Raw genomic sequence first — 24,200 nt, forward strand, 5'->3', positions numbered from 1 at the left:
TCACTGGCTGAAATGGTAGAATTTTTTTTTTTAATTGTAAGTTTGACAGTAACAAAAAAAGACGCAACAAAAAAGACAGGAAATTCAATAACAAGTGTAGAATTAATTTGTGAAATTATTCTTACTAGCTAAATTATCATCTTTAGCAGAAAGTAGATAGGAAAATTTTTTTGATGTTCCAGTAGCATATTAGTGAAGATTCAAACTGTATGGCTTCCCAGCAGTGTATCGGTACAATATTAAGTCTGTATGACAGCAGAAAAGAAGGAGAAACAGGGAATAAGGACAGTATATTTTCTTGCTATTGTATAGGAAGCTATTGAAGTGTGGAGTTAGGCTGTATGTGGGGGCAAGGAGGAATGAAGTTAAAATATTCATAGCATTGGTTACATTTTTACCTGGAAACTGAAAAGGGTAGTCTGGTAGACACATGGCTCATTTATAACTGGTAGAGTTGGAATGTCCTGAACACTTTAAAGTAGTAAAATATCTTGGATAAAATGATCCCGAGAGGAGTGTGTCAGGAGCCCAGTGGAGCCAAATGCCTCAATAAATGTAGTGTGTCAGCCCCTCCATCCTTATCATGAAAACACTGGTGCATAGTAATGTGTTTTGGTCTGATGTCATGATCTTCACAACCACTGCATAAACCTGTAAACTAGCAAATAGCTTCTATGGTTCAGTATGCTAGTAACTATTCCTCTTTGAGTTTGCTCATGGGAAGAATAAATACATAAATGGTAATACAAGACATGAACAGAAGAAATGAAAACTGCTCATTCCAGCTGAAGGTGCAAGCTTTTAACTGGGTTCGAATTTTGCAGTTGTGGTCTGTACGTACCAGCGAACCTTTTAATGTTTGATCTGAAAAATGGCATATCCAGTTATAAACAGTGCTGGAACATTAATCCATTAATACATGATAGGAAAGAGAACCGTATTCTAAACTACTGAGAACATCTGTACTGTCAAACCTTCTTATTTCTCACTTGGCCAGTACTTGTTAGGCTGATAAAAACTGAATGCAAAGAGGTATCATTTAAGGAATGGTTTAAAACTTTATATAAACCAATCTGACATACAAGTGTGTGCTACTTGTTGGGATTTCTTTGGAATAAGAAAAAAAATAGCAATAGTGAGACAATTTTCTGAGGTTTTCTCCATGATTATTACCAATGTTAAGGTCACTAAGGTTTCCTGGAATGCAGAGCTTTTTTTATAGAAGGCAAATGAACTCCCATTTAGCTAGGATAGGCATCATTTCATTTCTCTGTATATTTTCTTTCTCTACAACTTCCATTGTTCAATATCATTAATTGGTAAGTTTTCTTAAGCTCAGAATATTGATTCATTATTGCCAGAGTGGCATCTAAGGAAGTTGAGATTGATGCATTTGGTCTGTTAGCAGAAGTCCTCAGCTGTTTGAAGGGGATCTGATTCTGGGAAGCGTAATTGGTGGCAAGAATATGTGATTAGCAATATGTACATATGGAATCTTAGAAACAAAACTTACCTCCTGTGAGAGTAAAGCATCTTTCTGCTCTGTACTTCTTTCTGATTTGGTTATAAGTAAATGCAGTTTGCTGGTAACTGACAAAGATTCTTAAAGCGTCATACAAGAAATAAAAGTTTAACCTTAATTATCAATTTCAGGATGGACTTATGACATTTAATATCTCATGAAAATATAGGAAATGTGAGGAAATCTTGGGGTTTATATAATTGTCCTCTAGAAGCTGTGTTGTAATTATTTTTATTTCTTTCTCTCTCTTTTCAAGAAATGGCAGTTTGTGGTGTTCTTAAGTATCCTTAACTTAGATAATGTCAATGTCTTGAGGGTTTATAAACTGTTGCTTACTATACTATGTACTGCATTTCATGTCACTAACTGAAAACAGTTAAGCATTTAGAAGGCCAGAAACTTATCATTCATTGTCACAGACATGAAGTGATCCCAGATATAAAAATGATACCAAAACCCATTATATTTTACACTTGTGCTTTATATAGCTACGCATATGCAAATAGTTTAAATCAAACTTCATAAATTTCAGTCATATACATGGCTGCAAAAAGACAGTCATCCATCTGAAGTTTTGATTCAGTACAGTTGATGCCCAAACACCTCCATAAAAGAATTCCTGTAGAGATTTTAGGAAATATGGCTCCATTTAGCACACAAGTTGCATATTCAGACCTTCAGTATACTTTCTGTCTTGTGTATTCTGTAGTCTTTTTCATATTCCTTCTACATCATTCTGTTCAGTTATGCCACATGTGTAATAAAGGATCATGTATGACTAATAGTAATCACACCAAGGTGAAAACTGTAATTCTCTTTTTTCCTCTCCTGATTGTATAATATTGTCCTCAGGAGTTATTAAAGGTAGCCCATGCATGTAACTGACAACACCTTTAAGACATGGAGGGAATGACTGAAATTCCTTGAAAGTCTGGCACATTTTGACAGCAGGTATCATAAAAATAAACTGCTGTTAAGTAGATCTATTACTGAGACAGGTTTAAATCTCTTAGATCAACTGAATATTTCATGATCAAGGTTTATTCCTGTGTCAAGCTCACAGTAGCTCACCCATGTCTTCTTCTACCCTCAAGTCCCACCAAAGAGGGAGAAGCAACCTTCTAGCTCAGAGTTGTTCATGAGGAATCCCTTACTGTGCAGAGAGCTAAGAAGTAGTAGTTTCTTTGGCCTCAACAGGATTGATGTGAATTCACTTCAGCTCCTGCCTAAAACCAACAACTGACTTACTTAAGTCAGAACCTGTGAGGAAGCAGTAACTTTGCCTCTGCCTGAAAAATATTACTCAGCAGTCTGGACATTAATTCAATGCTGTGATTTCAAGCTTTGTCTCTAAGCATATGTTAGTCCTTTTATAACCTGTCCTTTGAAATAATGTGATGACTGAGCATCCTGGTCCAGGTTCTGGCCATTCCAGATCTCTCTTACATTTTCCTAGAGATGCAAGACAAACATTGAAGTAGCCAGCTGGGGATTTCCCCAGCCTACAGCTAGCACAGCTAACTAGGCATGGCTCTGCATTGGCAGAGGCTAACAGTATAGACTGGCTAAGTGAAAAAGCAGAGGACAGAACAAACTGTGTTAACAGGAGCCTCATTGACAGAGTTGGGAGAGGGATAGAAAGTTTACCTCCAAAGCACAATGGAAATACGTAAGACTCATTTTCTGAAACATTTTTGTTTGCAAATAAATTCACCTCTGTAAACAGAATAGCAACAACAGCATGTTTGAGTTAGAAATCAAGCTACAAAAAAAGTTTGCATTCTTAGAGGATTAATCATCTCCAGTAATTTCCATTTTTAAGAACATATATTTCTAGTACATGTTGCAATGTGTTTTATTTCTATTATAGTCAAGCCTGAAACTTGCAAGACACAAAGATCTCATATAAAAGCATTCCACGTTCTCAATTGCTTGTAATGGGTGTTAAAGGAGTTTACTTATTTCAGGGCACTAACCTCTCTCATAAAAGCTGATGTTCGTATTCAGAAGAATGTGCTGTTCAAATCAGTGTTACGAAACTTTAAAACTTGAATGCCATAAAAGTAAGCACAATGCATGGACTAGTCCTTCATGTTTTCCTTCCTGTGTTCATTTCTTTTAGTGCTGGAGTCGGCAGGACTGGCTGTTTCATTGTGATAGATGCCATGTTAGAGAGAATAAAGCATGAAAAGACTGTAGATATTTATGGCCACGTAACTCTAATGAGAGCGCAGAGGAATTACATGGTTCAAACTGAGGACCAATACATCTTTATCCACGATGCACTGCTGGAGGCAGTGACATGTGGAAATACCGAAGTGCCAGCCAGAAACTTGTATGCATATATCCAGAAGCTGACACAGATAGAAACAGGCGAGAATGTCACAGGAATGGAACTGGAATTTAAGGTACTGGGATTCTATGTTGTGGGGAACCAAAAACAAATGGTGTAACACTTAATCCTGCTCTGTCCTCCAGTTGTTTCCAGTAATCAAAAAATAAGACGTCAGCAGGCTAAAATTTTATATTAGGAAGACGATCCTTTGTAAAATGTACAATTCTATCTTCAGTTGGTGTCCAGAAAAGAACTGTTCAGTGAGGGTAGTTTAACCCTGCTGTTCCTTTATTGTTTCAATAGCTTGAAATGTGTGTTTGTGTAATGGTTTAATACTCAAATTTGTCCATACGCATTAATGGAGCAGACATTAAACATTTATAAGGTGTTAAAAGAAGCTTTACAAATATTTAGGTAATGCAATAGAAAATGGAAAAGTAAGCATCTGAAATTGAAATTATTCATTAATGGATAATGAGCAGAGATCATCAAATCTGATAGTATCATTTGGTGTTGTTACATCTGGCCTTAATTCTTTTAATTTCTTTTCAACAGCGTCTTGCTAGCTCTAAGGCTCACACTTCAAGATTCATCAGTGCCAATCTTCCATGTAATAAATTCAAAAATCGCCTTGTCAATATTATGCCATATGAGTCTACAAGGGTATGCTTGCAGCCAATCCGAGGAGTAGAAGGGTCTGATTATATTAATGCCAGTTTCATTGATGGATACAGGTACTAATGTTGATGTGTTCTCATGTGGACTGTTTTAAAAGTTTACAAAATTATTTATGTAATTACATTGAAAATAACAAAATTTAGTGTTGAAATTTAGTATTGTTTATTATCTGTGCATGCCATGTTTGATTGGGTGGGGTTTTAAATATTAATAAAAGGTTTTCACCCATGCAATACAGGAAAATTCTGTCTTAAACATTATATTTTTACCTACCTTTAAACCATTGAGAATTCCCAGTATGTTTTACATGCTGAAAGTTACTGAGATTTTAAGCACATTCATGATTTGGAACTTCTGTTTCTTCACAACTATTCTGCTTAAAAAGATACATAGAAATAACGTACAGGAGATACAGTCTCTGTGTCCAGGTGATAACCTGTGATCTTGGAAAACTGATTAAGACTAGACCTAGCCACCAAAAGCATTTTATACATAAACAGTTGTGTAGTGCACCAGCATCTTCATGACAACACAGAGCAATATGCCCTCAGCTGACTTAAGCAGCCGGTAGAAAAAGACATAAAGGAGAAATGGTATAGTTTCCCTAAGGCAGTTTAGGTGTACCTGAGTATCCATATCCACAGAGATCATTTTCTGAGCGCCTGCTCATAAGTGGAAACAACATTCATCTCCACTGTCACCCACAAAGGTGTTTCTGTTGATTGAAAGAAGTAAGAACAACATGAACTGGTCATCATCTTACAAAGCTGCTGATTCAGAGGCTTTTAACAGCTTGGTGGTAGCTTCCACTAGTAGGATATTAAGGCCTGCAAATGTGGTGCACTCCATTCCTGAATTTTCTTCCTGCCTTACTTTTGCTGGAGGCATCAGACTGTTGAAAAGGAGTTAATAAAGAAACTCCTTGATGCTATAATTCCTAAACTTAATAGATTGTTAGACAGTTATTTCTGCAAAATGAACCAGCACAACTAAGTGTTTCTTAAGTGCTTTTTACAGCACACAAAATTGAGCTATTAGAGTTGCATTAAAATTTAAATAATAATGATAAAGACATACATCATAATAATAACAGAGTAATTTCCCTCTCAAAGTTCTAAAAATAAAAAGCCATAGTTTGATTAAACATTCATAATAAGGTTTTAATGTGCTTATTATTAATAGTATATAATTTTTTCCTCTAGATAATGTTTACATATAAACAGAGAACATGTGTATCAATTCACTTTTTTGATTAAAATATTTTTTTTCATTTACTTTTTCTTCAACATAGACAACAAAAAGCTTACATAGCTACACAGGGTCCTTTAGCAGAAACAACTGAAGACTTCTGGAGAATGCTCTGGGAGCATAATTCTACAATTGTGGTCATGCTCACTAAGCTACGAGAAATGGGCAGAGTAAGTACTGCTGTAATACTCCTTTACTAAAATGTTTGTTATAATGATTTTTTATTAAAATATTTCATTGTTATGGGAGTGACCAAAGATAAGGGTGAGGATTTAGGTTCCTTCTCCTTTTGAAATATCGGTGGCATTGCTAATCACCAGGTGTAAGGTTTTCCAATCAGTAGATGTGATGCAATAGACAAGCTAGACAAGGCATTTTGTTGTGGGACACACTGAGATTCAGTAACTGAGTTTGCATGTTGATATTCCGAAGTATGCAGAGACAACATTGCTGTCTATTGAAAAATGAAGATTTCTTACTTGGAAACTTTGTTTTTTGCAACGTCTGTTTTTAACAATGTTACAGAAAGTGTGGTGTTTTTGAGATCTGAATGTCTTCTGTGTGTTCATAGCGCTGAACTTTAAAGTTTCAGCACCCAGTTTACAGTCCTAAACTCATTAAATTGCCACTTTGTGTAATGGAAAGAATAAAGCAGTTTACTATCTGGACAGGATTACATCAAGATAAAGTCAGTATGTGATAAGTGAAGTCTGAGTAAGACCATGTATCTGGGGAATAGAGATGATTCAGGACATGACTGGTGGATGCAGAGACAGAGTCTTGACGGTGGCCAGGGGTACTTGCTTCAGTAGGGAAGAAGAAAGAAAACTGAAGGTGGCCTCAAGATTTAAATTCCATTCTGTATTGAAAATTAGGCTAGGGATAGCCATTGTCACTGATAAATAATAGAAGTGAGCAGAAGTATAAATGAGTTCAGATATACAGTGACCAGAGAGAACCCCATGGCGATGCAATACTGAAGATCATTTTTTATTGTAGGTATGGAACTTCATGTTCACAGCAAGACAAACAGTTCATGTTCCTGTCACTAATGGCACTTGCCATGAGTATTACACTTATCTGAGTGAAAAAAGTTTTATGGTAGTGGTCTTGAGTAACAGGAAATGTATTTTGCTTCATTATTTTGTAGGAAAAATGCCACCAGTACTGGCCTGCAGAGCGCTCAGCCAGATACCAGTATTTTGTGGTAGATCCAATGGCAGAGTACAACATGCCACAGTATATTCTGAGGGAATTCAAGGTTACAGATGCAAGGGTAAGTTAACATAGCATTACACCTGTTCACATAAGTTTAAAAGAAAATGTAAATTTCTTTCTTTTCCTCTCTTTTTTTTTTTTATAGTTTTATTATTACTAGAAAAACCCTAGGAGTGTACTTTCTACAAGCAGTAAACAAAAAGCAGATAAAGTTATTATTAAATAGATGGGATCTTTGTGTAAGAACAACTGACTTCATTCAGATATAACATCTGGGCAGCACTACTTCATAAAGTTCTGAATAACTATTTGTGCTGAAATACATTAGATGATTTGAGGACCATTTTCCCTTTTTTCATTTTTGAAAAAATTTTTGTCACTTACAGCTGTAAATATGTTGGTTTGCACCAACCTCTAGGCTGAGTGAGTAGGAAGGTTAATACATTGAGATTTAAAAACTGCAGAGCAAATAGCATTCATAAGAAAAGCTTAACAAGCTTTGCACATTATAATTTGATTTTTGGCATAGCATGTTTTCAGCAGTCTTGTGTATCTGCAGAGTAGATACATGCAGCCGTGACCCTAGCATCTTCATTTTCATACTGCACTTCTTATCTGAATTTCTGAGTCCAAAACTGAGCACTGATGTAAGATTAAGTGTACATAAACTTTAAATATATATTTGGCATTTATCAGCCTTCTGATTTCTAGCACTTTAGTCTACATAGCAGGAAAAATTACTGACAGCCTCCACTTCTGTAAGCTTTGTAGAATACTATTTGTTCAAGCAAAATAGCAGGATGTACGGTCCAGGAATAACATGAGTGATTACTCAGAGTTGCCTGTCAGCATCCAAAATACTAGACTTTCTCACAGTTAGGTAGACTGCTGCTTTTAATGTTTGCTTCAAGTAAAATTAGGTACTAGTGACAATTAGCTAGACAGTATTGTCACTAACCAAGTCAGCATATGAACATTTTGATTTGGCAAATGAGACTTAGGAGTGTGTTTTTGAAAAGAAACTGTAGACACCCTGGACCTGATTTTCATTCTATTTGAAATCTAGTAAGGATCACATGACTCATAGCTTCTCTAAGCCTATTTGTGCTTAACAAAATTGTAGAAGAACGGGCTCCTAACATTAGTCTTTAACCACAGTTGTAAGCATAGACAGTCAAAGCCAATTTCACTACAACTGTGCTGAGAGTTTTCATAGATCATCTGTTAAAAATCTGTTCCATCTCAAGCTGGAAGAGGTCTTATGTGACATACATAGTTCACCAACCTCAGATCACAAAATAACAATAATAACAAAAAGCCACAGATGTAGTTGAAGTAAAGTGTCTGCAAACAGTATATATTTCCAAAAAGTTCTTTCAAGAGTTTATCATGAACTAGTATATTTATGAAAGTCTGCTTACTTACAGCAAGCAAACCAGTAAAAAGTCTGAAAGGGTCGAATAACTTAATTTGCCAGAAATAGTGTTATTGGACTTGATACACCTCTTTTAAAAAGTGTCAAGCATACATGCAGCTTGGCAGTCCTGTTGTGCCATTTTACCATCACATCATCGCTTCTCAAATTCTAAATATCTCTTTACCTTGATGGTCCAAATTTTGTTAAACAACGCACTGGCAAGCTCCCAGGGCCATCTTAAATTTTCTAGATGTGCTGGGAAACTATAGCTCCTTCCAAATTTACTGGCAGCAGTGGGGACTACTTACCAAAATGTACTTTCTAGTTTTCCTGTAGTTAGGCTTTGATGGCTGTCACACCCGGTAATTGAGACCATCTAACTAAACTGTTGTATTCAAAGAACAGTAAATGCTGCAGCGGTTTTAACCAGCCTCTCTCCCTCTTATCACCAAACCCATCCGTAATGTTAGAATATCATCTGTGCTCTGGCAGAGCCAAGCCAGCCAATTATTCCCCAGGGACAAGAAAAGAAGCACACTGCCATTGTAGGTGTCAGCATCAAGTGTCTGGTGTGGAACTCCCTATTATTTCTGAAACTGAGCTGTGAATTGTTGTAAGGTGAAATTGACCTCTGTAACTGTTTCAATCTACTGCTTCTGACTGCTTTATACTCACTTTCTCTGTAAACTCCAGAGGTCAATATGTTGGGGCAGTCTCATTTAAGGCTAAACTATCAGTGATGGCTGTAAGAGAGTATTATAAATTCTACAGCCTCATCAAAAGACAATTAAAAATCCCCTGCAAGGAGCAAGAAGAAATCCAGTCAGCCAATCAATGGGATGATACATTAAAAGCCCTCTGCTCCATGTAGGGATCTGAAAGTTCGTATTTTGATAACTAGCTGTGCAAACTGTCACAATATTTGAAAGTAAAGATTTTAATTAAATTTGGCATTCGTATTTGGACTGCTATTGGCAAGCATCTCACTAAAAGAAAGCAGCACTGTTTATAATGTCAGTAGCGGAGGGAACTGTGTAAGAAACTCCAGATCAGTTCCCAATCTGCTTTAATGCTAGTCTAACATCAGACTATCTAACATTGCTTCTGTGCTCATTAAATAGCATTAAATAACAAAAGTTATTGCCATTAAAACTATGTCAGAACAGTTTTCACAGACTTGCACTGGATTATTGAGTTATTACAATCATGAAATATAACAATACAGTTGATTTAGACAACATTAGTTGATTTTATTCTAGCATAATTCCTATCAGGGTCAGAAGAAGCTGAAGAGCTTCCATCTCCTTAACCAACATGTTGCAAGTGAGTCAGACTTAAGGGTTTCTTTCTTTACTTTAGAAGAATAGGAGGTTATTCTGGAGGAAATCAACCTGTTGTTTTGTTTTCTTGATTAATTAATGTCACGTGCCTAAGGTTATCTGAAGGATTCAATTTCATTATGTCTTCTTGAGGGAAAATGGGATCACAGTGACCACTATGAGAGAAGGCTGCATTAACAAAAGGTCATTTTGGTGGGAAATGTTTAGTTCTTTGTGTTGATGCCCAGAAGAAATAAAATTGGGTAAATGTTTTTGAACAGATTTTTTTTCTTTTAAGTGTGCAAAAACGTTCCACAGAAATAGACTACTTAATTGTCACAGTGGTCTAGTGGGAATATGAGAGATTGTAAGTCAAAGAAATGTATATGTGTCCTCTCATGGAGCAGTGGCTGGCAGACACACCCATTTTCTGTTTACTTTACTCATCTGAGACATGGGAGGCAAAACCCCACAGTACCAGAGGAAACATGAAAGCAAAGTATTGGTTTTCCTTTAGTTATTTTTAAAATCACTTCTATTTCATTTCAAAGGTCCATAATAGCTGAATGCTTGTGGTAGAAAGAAGAAAAAAAAATATTTTTCTTGCCTCTAGCATAACTTGATTATTTTGGGGGGGATCTCCTATAATCCTTTCAATTTTTCATGAGTTTCACTTAGTAGAAGACTATTTTGAAGACATGCAGGATGGGTGCTTAGAAACAACATATCCAGAGGCACTAGTTCACATCAGTAGCTCATGTGCCCATGCTTTTATGCCAATGCTTCTAAACATTTCAGCTGTGCAGATTGACAATGTCAAAATCATCAAGAACCTTGTTTGAAAATTCAGAACAAATTTACTTCATCGATTTGCATTGTATTTTTCTATTTATGTGTCCTGACCATTTATTCATTAAATAGGCATCCAGCAGAAGTTGGCGTTTAATACTTCCAGTGGCTTCATTATAAAAATAACCATGATGCAGTATTCTGCAGTTTTAAACAATCCTGTTAGTATTCCTAACCAAAGGGAATGAACAGCTTCATCCGTCTTGTTTTGAGAGAGGAAGCCCTTCTTGATTCTTGACTGAGTCCCAGGTGTTAGTGAATGAAATTAAGATGATTGAAGGGAAGTTTATGGTTTGTTAAACAACTGGCTTGTCTTGACCCATCTTCTTCCAGGCAAATGTCCACCTCATAGAAAGGACCATAGTATTAAAGATACCGTCTGCAAAGAGGGCAATAACTAAATGTATCTTATCAGTGATGATACTCCTGCCATGCAGTAGATGAGCATATCTAGGAAATGGAGAGTCAGATTGGATGGCCTTATTCTACCTGTTCTATATGTAAAGCAATTCGCAGTCCACAGGATTCAAAATATAACTTACCAAAAAATCTTACAACCTGTTGAGATTGTTATGTCTTTAGCCTCAGACATGCTTTTTACAGAGGCAGAATATCGGACAACTCTCCTATCCAGTGCAGAAGGGAATCTATGCAGTGTTCTTAATGAAACCAATGTGGTCTGGGCCAATGTGTCCAAAAGCACCAGTGAATGTGTCCAAAAGCACCAGCCAGAACTGCAGTTGAAAGAGTCTTCATAAACACGATCTTAGCTGTTCCCCACCTCATCTCAATGTCCTTGTTTTGTGACGGTCTTTCTGGTTGTTGGCTGACTGACTTCCAGCTGCTGGAACGTGCTGTTGGGATACATTATTTGTGTCTTTTCTTAAAGGATGGCCAGTCCCGAACAGTGAGGCAGTTCCAGTTCACTGACTGGCCAGAACAAGGAGTGCCAAAGTCTGGAGAAGGATTTATTGACTTCATAGGACAAGTGCATAAAACAAAAGAGCAGTTTGGTCAGGATGGACCAATTTCTGTTCATTGCAGGTAAGTAAACAAAGCCTCAAAACAACTCATGTGCAGATTTGTTTTTTTCTAAAGTTGATTGCTGATTGCAAAGTTGTATATGTAAATGGAATTTCATAGGTGAACTATCAGAAATTGTAATCAAATTGAAGATCTAAAAAGGAACACATAGGACTGCTTTATGAAATGGGAACTGTTCTGATATCCCATTTACATAGAAAAGGTTCTTCTGCAATATGTGGAAGCATGTGATTTTTTCTTCACTTAAAAATGTGTCTAATGCAGGGTAAAAACAGTCTGGTCAATGCTACACACAAAAAGCAGTAGGAAGAGCCTTATCACAGGCTGCTATATCTGATACTTTTTTTCCACTGGTAATTAAAAGTGAGGCTGTTATGTTGGTGGTAATTATTAGCTGTAAATAAGCTAGTTACACCTCACTAGCAAATTAGTAGCAATCAAGATAAGACAAATAAAAATGGTAGCTATGTCAAGAAAGGGAATGGAATAGAAAGCAGTGTTTAGAAACTTTGCCTGTCAAAAAATCATTGAGGTTTGGATTGGTGAATTCTAACTTCAGAATCTACTGCCCATTTTTTGATGTGATGACTTCCCTCAGTTCCTTTGCAATTGATATGCAGATGCAAACAGCTTGCAGGATGTGTAGGAATAATCCAGGGTGGGCTTTTTAATATTCTTGTATTTTTTATTTATTTTCTCTACAGTGTTCTGGAGTCTATAGCAGATGGCCAAAAATAATGTCTTTATCTTTTATCTCTTATTTATTAAATTGTTTTCTATAAATTCCAGTAGGATTTTAGATACTCATTTTTGCAACATTAAATTATTTTTTGGTAGATGAAACATCATTATTTATATAACAGAGATGCCAAATACTGATATGGGTTCCAAGTCCTTCCTGCAAGCCAAGTAATGCCCCAATACTAACACGAAGACAAAATGAACAAGTTTACTAGAGCTTATGAATATACAGAGGGAGAGAGATTCCTATCCTTCCAAAGCCAGGAGCAACAAGAATTTGTTAAAACACCAGTGTGTTTTAAGAGAGTTCCTTATGCTCCCCGAATCTGAAAGGCTGAAAAAATAAATGTATTGGACTACTTGAATCGTACTTTTTTTGTGTGCCTAAAAACTTTTATGGCCTGCTAAGGAGAACAGCATTGCAGAGCAGTGTTTGGGATTCATTTAACAAGGAAAAATGAAGGACAACCATGATAAGAACATACCTTATTTTTCCTGACATTAATGATTTTTGAGAGCAGAGGAGTAATAAGCAATATTTATGCCTTTATGCAGACATACATAAGAAAGCAAAGTGATGGTATCCTTCTAAATTCTTTGTATGATGCAAACTTGTCCACTTGTGACTGCAATGAAATACTGCTTGCAGTAGGTTATGCATCCATTCCAAATGAGTGTGATCTTTCATGCTGAAATTGTGGAGATTTTTACCATTGATTTTAGTAGAAACAAAGTCAAATCCAGTATAATTCATCATGGTTTGGTCTTTAAATGTCTTATCATTATTGTAACAACAATTTAGAGATTGGTCATGCTAATCATCTTTATCAATGTTAGTCAACTTACATGAATAGGAAATATACCTAGCAAATTAGCAAGTTTACTTGGTTTTTTTTAGGATGCACAAGATCCTGGGTACCTGCACTTTCCTACTCTTTCTGGAATTATTGCAATAATGACTCCAGTTTGTACCATAATGAGTTATCAAGGATTTCTCTTGTACGGAGAAATTCTTCAAATGACAAACTCCAATGCCACTTCCCTATGATTTCCTTCCTATTTTTCTCAAGTTTGCTTTCTCTGTTACACAGTAAAACCCTGCCACGCACAATTTTAAAATGTTCTCCTTCTCTGGCATTTTTACAAATAGACTGATGTGTTACAATTTTAAAATTTCTAACCTCATCAGGCAGTTAATTAAAAAATAGCTAAAAACCCAAAGGACTGTTCACCTTGAAGCAAAATTTTCACTTCAACCAATTTTCGATATTTATAGTCTTGTCATTCCAGCTTTTAGCTGGAGAGTAAGGAAGACCACTCTTTCCTAGCATGCATTCAAGATATATTTTTAACAACACACTCTCTCTAACAAAAACACCAATACTTCCTCATAGCTCATTGAAGCATCCTAACTTTGGTTTCTAACTGTTTAAACTTTGGTGAATCAGACTACATCATGAAGTAGTGCCTTCACTATTTACTAAATTAAGGATTCTTTAAAACCTATGTCGCATTGCTTCATTAAATGTCATGGTAGAACTCTGTTTGCTCTTTGGCTTGCACTGAAAGAAATCAGCTGATTATTAAAATGCTACTGGTACTGATGTGGACTTCCATCACTCTTTAGAAATCCTAAGCATTTTCTAATAGGAATTGTTACAACATTAAAATATGCTTGCCACTGTCAGGGGAACAGGGTCCATTTCCTACAGACTTTACTAAAATACTACACTTGATGGCTATTTAGGATTTGGAAGCATTGAGATCTTTCCATATTAGTCTGTCTTCCTCATTAAGTAGCTTCTCCAGATACTTTTTCATTTCTCAAGAACACAAGAAAACAAATTAATTGGCTCCTTTTGCTGAATGAAAGAGTTCTGAGTAGTTTTTTTAAAGTAATAAAAATGTGACTAAAGTTTGAGGCTAGAAGTGTTCACACATATTTAGAAAATCATACTTTTTTGTGTTGGATATCTTTAAATAGTTGAGCAGGAGCAGGGAGAATGGAAAATGGTTATCTGCCTTCACTCTGCTGGTCACTTTCTGGGCTACTTGACTTAGATGACACTGTCGTCAGCTCTATAAAGTCCAAGCAGGTTCCAATACTATTTCTCCAGGATTTTTTCAGCATGTTTCTTAAACATTAGCTTTCTAATTTACCTCATCAGGGAAAGGAGACCTTACACTCCAGTTGCTCTAGATGTCCAGGACCGTTGTCATCACATATAGGTAAACCAGCACTTAGAGAATGATATTTTGTCAAGTTGTGTCTCAGTTGTCCTTTGGCTCCAGCTTTCCGAAGGCACACATGTTATACAAAATTGCTAAATCCAATTGCATATATTTAATAGCCCTAGAAGTGCACTGATCTAGACCAAACACTAAAATACCATCATACAATTTGGACATTCAATTTCCACACTAGTCTTGAGAATTCACTGGATCTCTGTCATAGTCCATATCAACGTTCAGAGTTCTTCAGTCTTTCCCTGCTGTTCCTGTTCTTCCACTCTCCTGTCTGGTGAATAGGTCTCATAAATCTCCAGCTTCCCAAGTCTATCTGACTAGAGAAAGTCTTGTGAAATTATTAGCATTAACAGTGAGATGACGGGGTGCTTAATTTCCACGCATACAAGTTCAGACTTGGAAAATCTTTTTTTCTGTAGTTACCTGTCTCTTTGTCCAAGACTCATCCTTATGAATAAGTGATTGTTTAATTTTAATAACTGACAACTATTGGCTTTATTGATTGCAGGAACTTCTATCACTTCTTGGGGGTTTTAGCTAATAAGAGAAACCCAAGACAGAACAGAGAGCAAACAAGCCATATATTCAAAGAAGACATTTCAGACTAATGTGGACAGACATGGTATATGTATATCAGTATTGGAAAACTAAAGATCCAGACTGCCAGACTTGAAAAAAAGCTGTGTCTTAAGGTTTTTGTATAGCTGTTATTGAAATTGCAGTGTGTCTGAACAATTTCAATATTAATTGAAAATCCACTGACGAAGTAGAAGGTAAACTAACTCACTGAAGATGTGCAAAACAGGGCCTGTACATGAATGAGCTAAAGTAAAGCAAGGAGTAAAATACATTTTGTCATCTTTTTCTCATCAATTCCAGCATAGGTCATTGGCAACAAACGTTCTCATTTTCCTTCACCAGGAACTGATTACTCTATATCTGGATGAACAAACCAAGTCACTTTGCAATGAAGACTGGAGAGTCAGGAAGTACTTAGTAGCATGCGACGTTTGCTTGAGCGCAATTATTCTTCTGAATGCAATGCGGTAGTTTGCTGTGGAATTTTGCTTAGTGAGCCTTTCCCCATATAGAAATCTGTACACATATGGTGTGTTGTAACCACAGATAATTTGTCAGCCAGTCCTTTCAGCATTGACTGTCAATTAACATTCCTTTTTTCCTTTCTTTTTTTTTCTTTTATTCCAACAGTGCGGGTGTTGGAAGGACTGGAGTATTCATAACCCTGAGCATTGTGTTAGAAAGAATGAGATATGAAGGTGTTGTAGATATCTTCCAGACTGTCAAAATGTTAAGGACGCAGCGGCCAGCCATGGTACAGACAGAGGTGAGCAAGAAAGCATTCACATACAATGGTGACGGAAAAGAAGGGGTATTTCCACAGCCAAAAAATGCACAGATAGAGACTGTATAAAATGTGCTTCCATTTGTATCTTAAGTTATATGGTGATTATATGACTACAGTGTAAAATCTACCATTAAGGTTCTGCAAGGACTATTTCCTGTTACAGCAGTAGATACTGCAGGCTGGGGAAGAAAAAAATCATTTCAGTAGTGAATCCTAAATTATGGTAGTTGAGGAAAACCATTTTCCGAGAAGCATTACCTATTTTTATTTGAACCTTTGTTTCCTGGCAGAAATGTGTGGTAATAAAGAAGGAGGCAAATTCTTTCTGCAGGTGGATCCACTGATTTTTTTTTTCTGGGAGCAAAGTGTTGTTCATGGCTTCAGACTGACACTGTATTATTTTCATGGTTTGCTTGACTTTGTGTCACCAAGCAAGTGGCTGCTTGGCCTGAAAATCCTAATGGTAAATTCAGCATTCAGGAAAACTGTAGTGTAAATAATTTCTGTGCTAGCAAGAGTGCCATAGAGAAATAAAGGAGGGATAAGCAGTATCAACTGATTTCCTGGGCCTGGATGCTTGGAACTGTCATGTCATAAAGAATACTTAAACATTTGTCAGTTGTGCTTAATTTCTACTTAAATTTCTGAACAGGAGACTTCAACTAAGCCAGAGCCAATAGGTTAGGAGAACCAAGCAAAAGGGTGAGAGAAGGGAAACATTTTAGGTCATACATTTATTTAGTATAATTTGATTGACACTGGCCTTTAACTCACAGTCTGTGAAATTTAAAATGGTCCCCCAGAGTTTGCCATTTTCCACAAGAAAATTAAACTTGTTCAATAAAAGCTGGGTAGTCTTATTTTTGAGAAGACAACTTCATAAAAACTTATATGAAAAATACAGATATTTATTTTTAATCTTGTCAGTTAGCCAAGTAAATTACTGTGACCAAACCTAAGAATTAATTCTGTTTCTTTTCCATTACCATCTTTCTTCTGGATAAGCAAAATGAAAAATGACTGCTTTCTGTTGTTTTGGTTCCAAGAAATATCTACAGCATACAGAAAACCTATGCTTCTTGGAGCTTACCTGACAAATACAGAGTTCAGCTATGCAGTATATTCTCCCTCCTACTACTTTGACTTATTTCTGTATGCTACCCTTCATCCTCCCTGCTGAAAGTAGAAGTGTTGTGTACTCATTTCTTTCAGGATTCTGTGGAAAACAAATCTCTCATTCAGTAGTATAACCTGCCAGGAAATCTAATCTTTATTCAACAAAGCACTTGAACTCCATGTGGACCACACATACACTTAAAATTTACACGTACGTCTAATGCATTCTCCCACTGTTGCAACAGGAAGCAGAAAAGACCTGTTTGCAACAGGAAGCAGAAAAGACCTGTTAGTGATCACATCACTACATTCAAGCAAACATCTGATGACTTTCCTGGTCTCCAAAAGAATTTTAATTATGATCTTAACAAGTATAACCTGTGTGGGGTTACCACATAGCACTATCAGATAAATAAGCACACCTTGATATTTTGGATGCCTTTCAGAAGCAATTTCTTTTCTTTTTTTTCTTTTTCTTTTTTAACATTTAAACCCTGAGTGGTAGTTGCAAAGGAGTACACAGACATGCCATTTTAGTCTAAGTGTGCAATATTACATAAATGCACAAAAGGACTGCTGTGTAGGGGTGGGAATAACATGAAATGCCAAATGTTGGAATCACCAGAGGTCTAAGCAAATCTCTCACCACACTGAACTTTTCTCTGCTTCCAGCTATAGGTTGAAATGGAATCTGTTTCATGTTAATAAGGTGCTTTAGCTGCATATTTCTTTCTTAGGCCCTTTTATTGCCACAGGCTAAGATATTTTCACATCTTCATCAAAGCCTATATTACTGAAACATTGAGATTCCCTTTGCTTCCTTAACATGATTTTTAACCTCGTGGTTTTCCATATAGCATTCCGTATTAAGGCTATGATGGATTTTTTCACTTAGTGTGTTTTATTTGCTATAGAGTTAATTGGATATTTTGCTCCTTATTTTAAAATACATGGGGGAAAAGCATCTTAGCACGCTCCTATGAGAAGAAAGCTTTATGCTGATGTTATATTAATCCAGAATAACAAACAGTCAGTAGGTAGGTATATAGTCTCTGCACAAAAAGAAGCTGCATTCTGTGGAAATGTTATTGCATTAAATGAGTATCTATCTTCATCTATCGTAATTCAGACTGGTTTTCTGTTGATGTCAGCAAGAGAATATTGCTGAACTGCAGATGACTCTGTGGTACATTTGTCTGTAGCCCCAAAGTATTCACTCTTAGTTGAAAGAAAATAGAAACCAACCAACAAGCTGGCTTTTTGATGATTTTGTTGTCTATCTTTCTTTCTTCAGGATCAATACCAGTTCTGCTATCGAGCCGCACTGGAATATCTGGGCAGCTTTGATCACTATGCAACATAAAAACCCATCACGGATTTTTATTGCAGGCCCTTTAAGATCCAGAGAGCCGCTTCTGAGCCATACTATGTGCTTTAGAAGTACTTCTTAACTCTTAGCTAAGGAGCGATTATTGGGGATATATAAAATAAAATAAAAAAAAAAAAACAAACAAACAAAAATAATGGGGATATATAAAACAAAAAAAACAACAAAAAAAACCCTATTCCATGTGGACCAAGAATTCACAGTTTAATAACCTAACCATAATAAAAGAATCCTGACCACTGAGGCGTCTAAAGGATCTCATTTACAGATACCTCAAGGGTTCGACATTGGTTGAAGTTAAAGGGAAGAGGAAATTAATCAGAAAGAATGATCATCTTGTTCAGGATTGCATGCTTTTGGAAAGAGGAATTTTGGGAGAACTGCAGTTCAGTGCAAGATGTTTGTTAAAAGGTTGGGTCCTGGCTTCTCAAACAAAGTGGACTCTTTACTTCAACATCACCCCTTCCCATCATACTGCTCATCATAACACTTTAGGGAAAATGTGGGAATGTTTAAAAAGAAAGTCCTTGATTTAGTTTTTTAGTATTGTAAAGATACTGCTGACCTGTGCTTCATTTTTAACTGTGTAAACTTTTTCCTTTTTTTAACAAGAGTTTATCATTCAATTAAGTGAATTAAAGAAAAGGTTGCATAACTGTTAATCTTTCTGTTTAAAAAACTGTAGATTTTTTTTAAGCTCTAGAACTGTTATCTGTAATATCGTGCTGTAGAAATGTTAAATAATTTGAAAATTTGCACATTTTTGTGCAGTCCTATATTTATCTACAGTACCACAATCTTGTTAGTTATTACTTTTACAATTTTGTTTGGTTTATTTTTCTTTAAGAAAATATTCATTGTAATCAGTTAAATCAAAATGGGGCTATTTGGTTTTTTTGGAATCAACAGGGAGGCGCAAAGTATAAAGATGCTGCTAACACACACACACACACACGCACACATATTCACGTGCACACCCACACCCTCTCTCTTTCTATATATAAAGTATATGTATGTATTACTGTCTACCCTTGTCTAACTCTCTGTATTGTTACAGAGATACAGATAGGTAGATACTCACACACATACACATAAACATATCAATTCTTCCATAGCTGGATTTATCAAAACATTGGGAAAGTTTTTCAGCATACTACAATTATATTAAACTGCTATTTGATCATCTCTGCATTTCCAAGGTTCATAAACTTCTGTTTCAAAGGGAAGTGAGGAATGCACATCATTGATATTTGAACATCATCTCTGTCCCAAATAATACTTCTATCCACATTGCCACTTGAACACACACACACATACATGCACACACATACATGCACGCACATGCACACACAACGCACACACGCACACAGAGTATGTGATTTAGGCTTCCAGTGAAGTTCAATATTTGTAACACTATAGTGCAATAAGAAATCATATTATTAAATGTAGGAGGTGTGCATGTGGGAAAGGTCAGTGCATATCCCTTTAGGATGGGAGAATGTTGTAATATACTAGGTAATAAGATGTTTTAAAATTGTATTCAATAGTATACTGTCTATAGTGTGCGCTATATAATTTACATTTGTCATATTTAACAGGGCAAAGCCAAACACACATTGCTCTGTGAAATCAAACATTTTGTGGCATACAGCTTTGTTTGGGGATGCTGGGTTTTATTTTAATTTCACATTTAGAGTGCCTTATATTTGATGCCTGTTTTGAATAGCATTTCTTTAAGTTAGCCTTCATTTGTATTTAGTTCAGTTTGTTCATATCTCTGTTATTCTTTTCAAACATTTTAATACATGTATCAGACAATTTTGAAAAATATGCATTTCCAGTTTCTAATCAAGTATGGATGGTAATAAATGATAACCCAGAACATGTAGGTAGTCAAGGCCCTTTATCTTTCCATATTTCCAATAACGGATCAGCCCAGAAATTAAAAATCTATTTCTCATTGCCTTTTCAAACCCACTGTGTCACTGGTTATAGTGTTATCATTGCAGAGATGTAGCAGTACACTAGCAGTAGTTGACATTAGCAGTGCTCATGGATCTTTTTTTATTATTATTTTGGGCCAAGTCCTGCTTATTCACTTGTGTCAACAGATTGCTAAAGTCAAATCATTGCTTTCAGTGGGAGGGTTCATGTAAGGCTAGCAAGACTGAACCCACAGGATATATTTGGGTGTGACACTAGATTTTTCTTCCGGGGAACAAAGAAAATTCTGCAAACAGCACAAAGTACTTTTTGAGACTCTTAATAGGATGTCATTTGCATTGACCCTGGTTTTCATCATGCCTTCTGCCATTGTCAGTACATGAGTATCAAAGGAATTCTTTCTTTGGGGTTTCAAATAGGAGCATTGGTATGGCTTGTCAATGTGACCTCAACTTTTTTCTTCTTCTTCCACTTTTCCCACTAATAGCATATAGAAAATTATGAAAGACCAAACTCTAGCAAGCATTGTATTCGAGCACTTTTGTAAAGAAAAAAAAAAAAACCAAAACACACAAAAAAAATCAAAACAAAAATATAAATATATATATATGGAATAGAAGTATTTTAGAAGGCTACCTCAGAATGAGATTCTGTAACTTACACCTGAACCAGAGAAGAATGTGCACTATGTTTCTTTTTCTTCTTCTTTCTTGATTTGTATTTTAAAATAATTATTGAAGTGCCAGGTTATGTGGTGTAGTCATGTTCTTCAACTCAAATGTAGGGGATCAGAAAAACACAATAATCTAAAAAGCACCATTTTGGAAACATAGACTAGGGAAGATTCTTGCACACCAGATCTGTAAAAGGATCAGAGCATTCTTCCTAGCAGACTGTCTTGCAAGCTCCAAAGAAAATAAGGGAAAAAAAAAAAAAAAAAAAAAAAAAAAGCAGAGCTAATTTGTGAGGAAAACCGTTGTACAATTAAATATTGGTTTTAGTTTTTATGTTTCTTAAAATAACTGTTAGCATCATTGATGTGCATTCCACTTTCTGTGTTCTTACATATAGTCATTATATAGTTAATTTGTGAGCATCTTTGTCTACATATATCATACATTTCCAAGCTTAAAATTGGTTTCATCAGCATAACCAGTACGGTGCTATTATTTACATTTATATGTGTAGTTATGTCTAATTTTGTAATTAGTTCCAATGGAGAAACAAACCCACAAAATATATAAAAATGATTTATACAGAAGTTTAATTTAGCTCTTTTTTTAAAAATTATTTGAGTGGTTAGATAGTGGAGAGGATGGCTGGGGAAAGGCGTGGCCCTCTAGGGAGATTTGCACTTTCTATATGTACCTTTGTACTATGCACTGCCCTATTGATTCTACACCCAATAATGTTATAACTTGAACCCATCTGTAAGAAACTGCTTATAAAATCCACTTGTGTATATTTAAATGACACAGAACATGTAAAAAGGAAAAAAAGAATGTTTGCAATGACTAAAAAAAAAATGCAACTGCTTTTTTCCTTTTATTCTCTCCTATTTTTTCTTTTTCTTTTTTCTTATTTTCTTTTCCCTTTTTCTTTCTTTTTTTTTTTTCTTTTTTTGGTGCCCTGATACTCCACAGATATCAGAAGGCTGCAGGTCTCATCATAACCATCTGTTATGTGGCTTTGCCATTCAAGCTTGGAGTGTCTTTACAAAGATAATAAAAAATTGTGTTCTTTGCTCTTGTTTTGGATGCATAGACTGAAAAATTTAAAAAATTACCTTGTAAAATGGCTTGTTAAAAAAGATACAATTACCTCTAATTAGTAGTACGCATAAATGTTTTACAGAATGAAAGGCGTGCTTTTTATTTTCTTACTTCGTTACATTGGTGGCGAAAGAAAGTCTGTATGAAAATCAGTTCTTTGCTGACACAAGTTCCATTTGTTACAAATGAATTCTAATAAAATGTCAGTGTTATGCAGCCCTGGTCTTCTTTCTTAAGCAGTACTTTTGAAATCAAAACTTGTTTGGTCCCTCTTGGTGATAAAGGAGTTTAATTGGAACTACAAAGCAGTCATTAATCTTCTTAACTAGCAGCTGGACAGTGGAAAATGCATTCTTAGGTTAGCAAATATATATCATCTTCAGCAGCAAATTTTGAGCCAGCATAGGGAAACTCTTTGGCATATATTCCCATAGCTTCATGAATTTAATTGAAATTATCACGCTTTAAATGCCTCAGGAGTTCCGCTTTGTACTTTAGAAATGTATCATTACACTGAGTAAATAGACTTCTGTCCATTCATAGGTGCAACCCAAAGAGGGCAAAATATCCACATATTTGGGGCAAATTGTGAATTTTCCAGTCCTGCAGATTTGGCAGGTTCTGGAGTAAATCCAAAGTCACTGGTCAGAATTCAGTTACTGAAATTGTGGCAAGCAGTTGTGACAGATTTTTGACTCATTTCTGCTATGCACTGCATGTGCAGCAAGTGCAAACATGGGTCTGTGAAGCTGCTATCCAAATACTGTGCAAGTGTTTTCAAACACTTTGAAAAAGTTTTAGATGAACACACCAAGTGTATTGAGGCAAGCCACAAGGGGCATGGCACAGCAATCTAGTCAAGGAAAACATAAAAGAGTATTGCTCTGTTTGCTTGTTTTGAAAGAGGGCAGGTTCTGTCTTCAAGATTGTTTTGTTAGTAAGGGAACACAGTCTATTAGCAATTACTATTAAGTACATGTTAATAAAGAATTCTCTGTGCTGGAAGGATGTGCAAAGACATTAACATTAGGCTGATTTCTAAGAACTTGTATTGTTCTTAGCCTAATTTCCACGTTAAGATGGTGGTAATAGTGTAAATGTGAAGCCTTGGTATTCTTACAGTCGTCTTAATGTTTTTCCACTGACTTCTGTGGATTTTGCAATTACTGCTTTGCAGGCTGTCTTTGGCTTGAACCTTTTTTGCATAGTCTGTGCAAGGTGGTTTAAAGCTGTGTTGTGTAAGGGTTTCTTTGACTATCTGAGTGGCTTTAGATGGTGCCCTTTAATGTCAGCATTGACTTCTTTGGATTTTCCTGTTCTGTGCATCTAGCATGGGCCAAAATAAAGTATGAAAATGAATACTGACAAAAAGATTTGGCTATGTATGGGTTAATACATTTTAAGTTAATGGGTTTTAACAAGACTAGTTCTAATTCATGCTTCCTTCACACAGAAAAAAATATTTTTATGTCGTGTACTTTGAGATCATTAAAGTTAAGAAATGCTGTTGAGATGTGAAATTAACCCATCTCAAAGCAAAACAATAGCTACAGACTTTCAAACACAATAACATTTGCATCTTTTCAATATTATACAAAAACTTGGATCAAATTCCCAGATTCCCAGAATCTTTGGTGTTCTTTCACTCTGGTATCTCTCAAAAAGAGACAGTTGGTTCTGATTCTAGAGCAAGAGAGGATTTCCATCTGTGGTTTGTATTTCTTTTTCCACTGCCCACTTCTCCTAGTCTGTGTGAGCTTAGGACAAAAGTGAGCTACTGGTAAAGGTATAAACAATGTATTGAAAAAGTACTGATAAAGAATATATAGAAAGAAATTTTTCACTAACCACAGTGTGCAGAACAGGTCAGTACCCAATAAATCAGTACCCAATGAAAGCTAAAGAACATTATAGCCATCACTGGTCAAGAAAGGGACAGAAAAATGTTCACAGAAATTGCTGAGTCCTTTTTGCTTCAGATATGAAAATGATCTTTT

At 35.8% G+C, this 24,200-nt stretch overlaps 1 protein-coding gene across 35 annotated transcripts in view; it reads left to right on the forward strand.

The window, feature by feature from the left end:
* The window catches only part of PTPRD (protein tyrosine phosphatase receptor type D), a 1,286,084-nt gene extending 1,263,665 nt beyond the window's left edge, over positions 1 to 22,419 (forward strand). For all 35 annotated transcript variants that reach the window (XM_041120674.1, XM_041120677.1, XM_041120678.1 and 32 more), the window contains 7 exons: positions 3,645 to 3,930; positions 4,413 to 4,591; positions 5,827 to 5,953; positions 6,934 to 7,059; positions 11,476 to 11,630; positions 15,828 to 15,963; positions 18,395 to 22,419. In XM_041120674.1, the coding sequence (XP_040976608.1) occupies positions 3,645 to 3,930; positions 4,413 to 4,591; positions 5,827 to 5,953; positions 6,934 to 7,059; positions 11,476 to 11,630; positions 15,828 to 15,963; positions 18,395 to 18,463 (1,078 nt within the window). In that variant the 3' untranslated portion in view covers positions 18,464 to 22,419. The remainder of the gene's footprint in view (positions 1 to 3,644; positions 3,931 to 4,412; positions 4,592 to 5,826; positions 5,954 to 6,933; positions 7,060 to 11,475; positions 11,631 to 15,827; positions 15,964 to 18,394) is intronic.
* Positions 22,420 to 24,200: the final 1,781 nt, after the last annotated feature.

Source organism: Aquila chrysaetos, chromosome Z (genome assembly GCF_900496995.4).
Source record: "Aquila chrysaetos chrysaetos chromosome Z, bAquChr1.4, whole genome shotgun sequence".
Taxonomy (NCBI): domain Eukaryota; kingdom Metazoa; phylum Chordata; class Aves; order Accipitriformes; family Accipitridae; genus Aquila; species Aquila chrysaetos.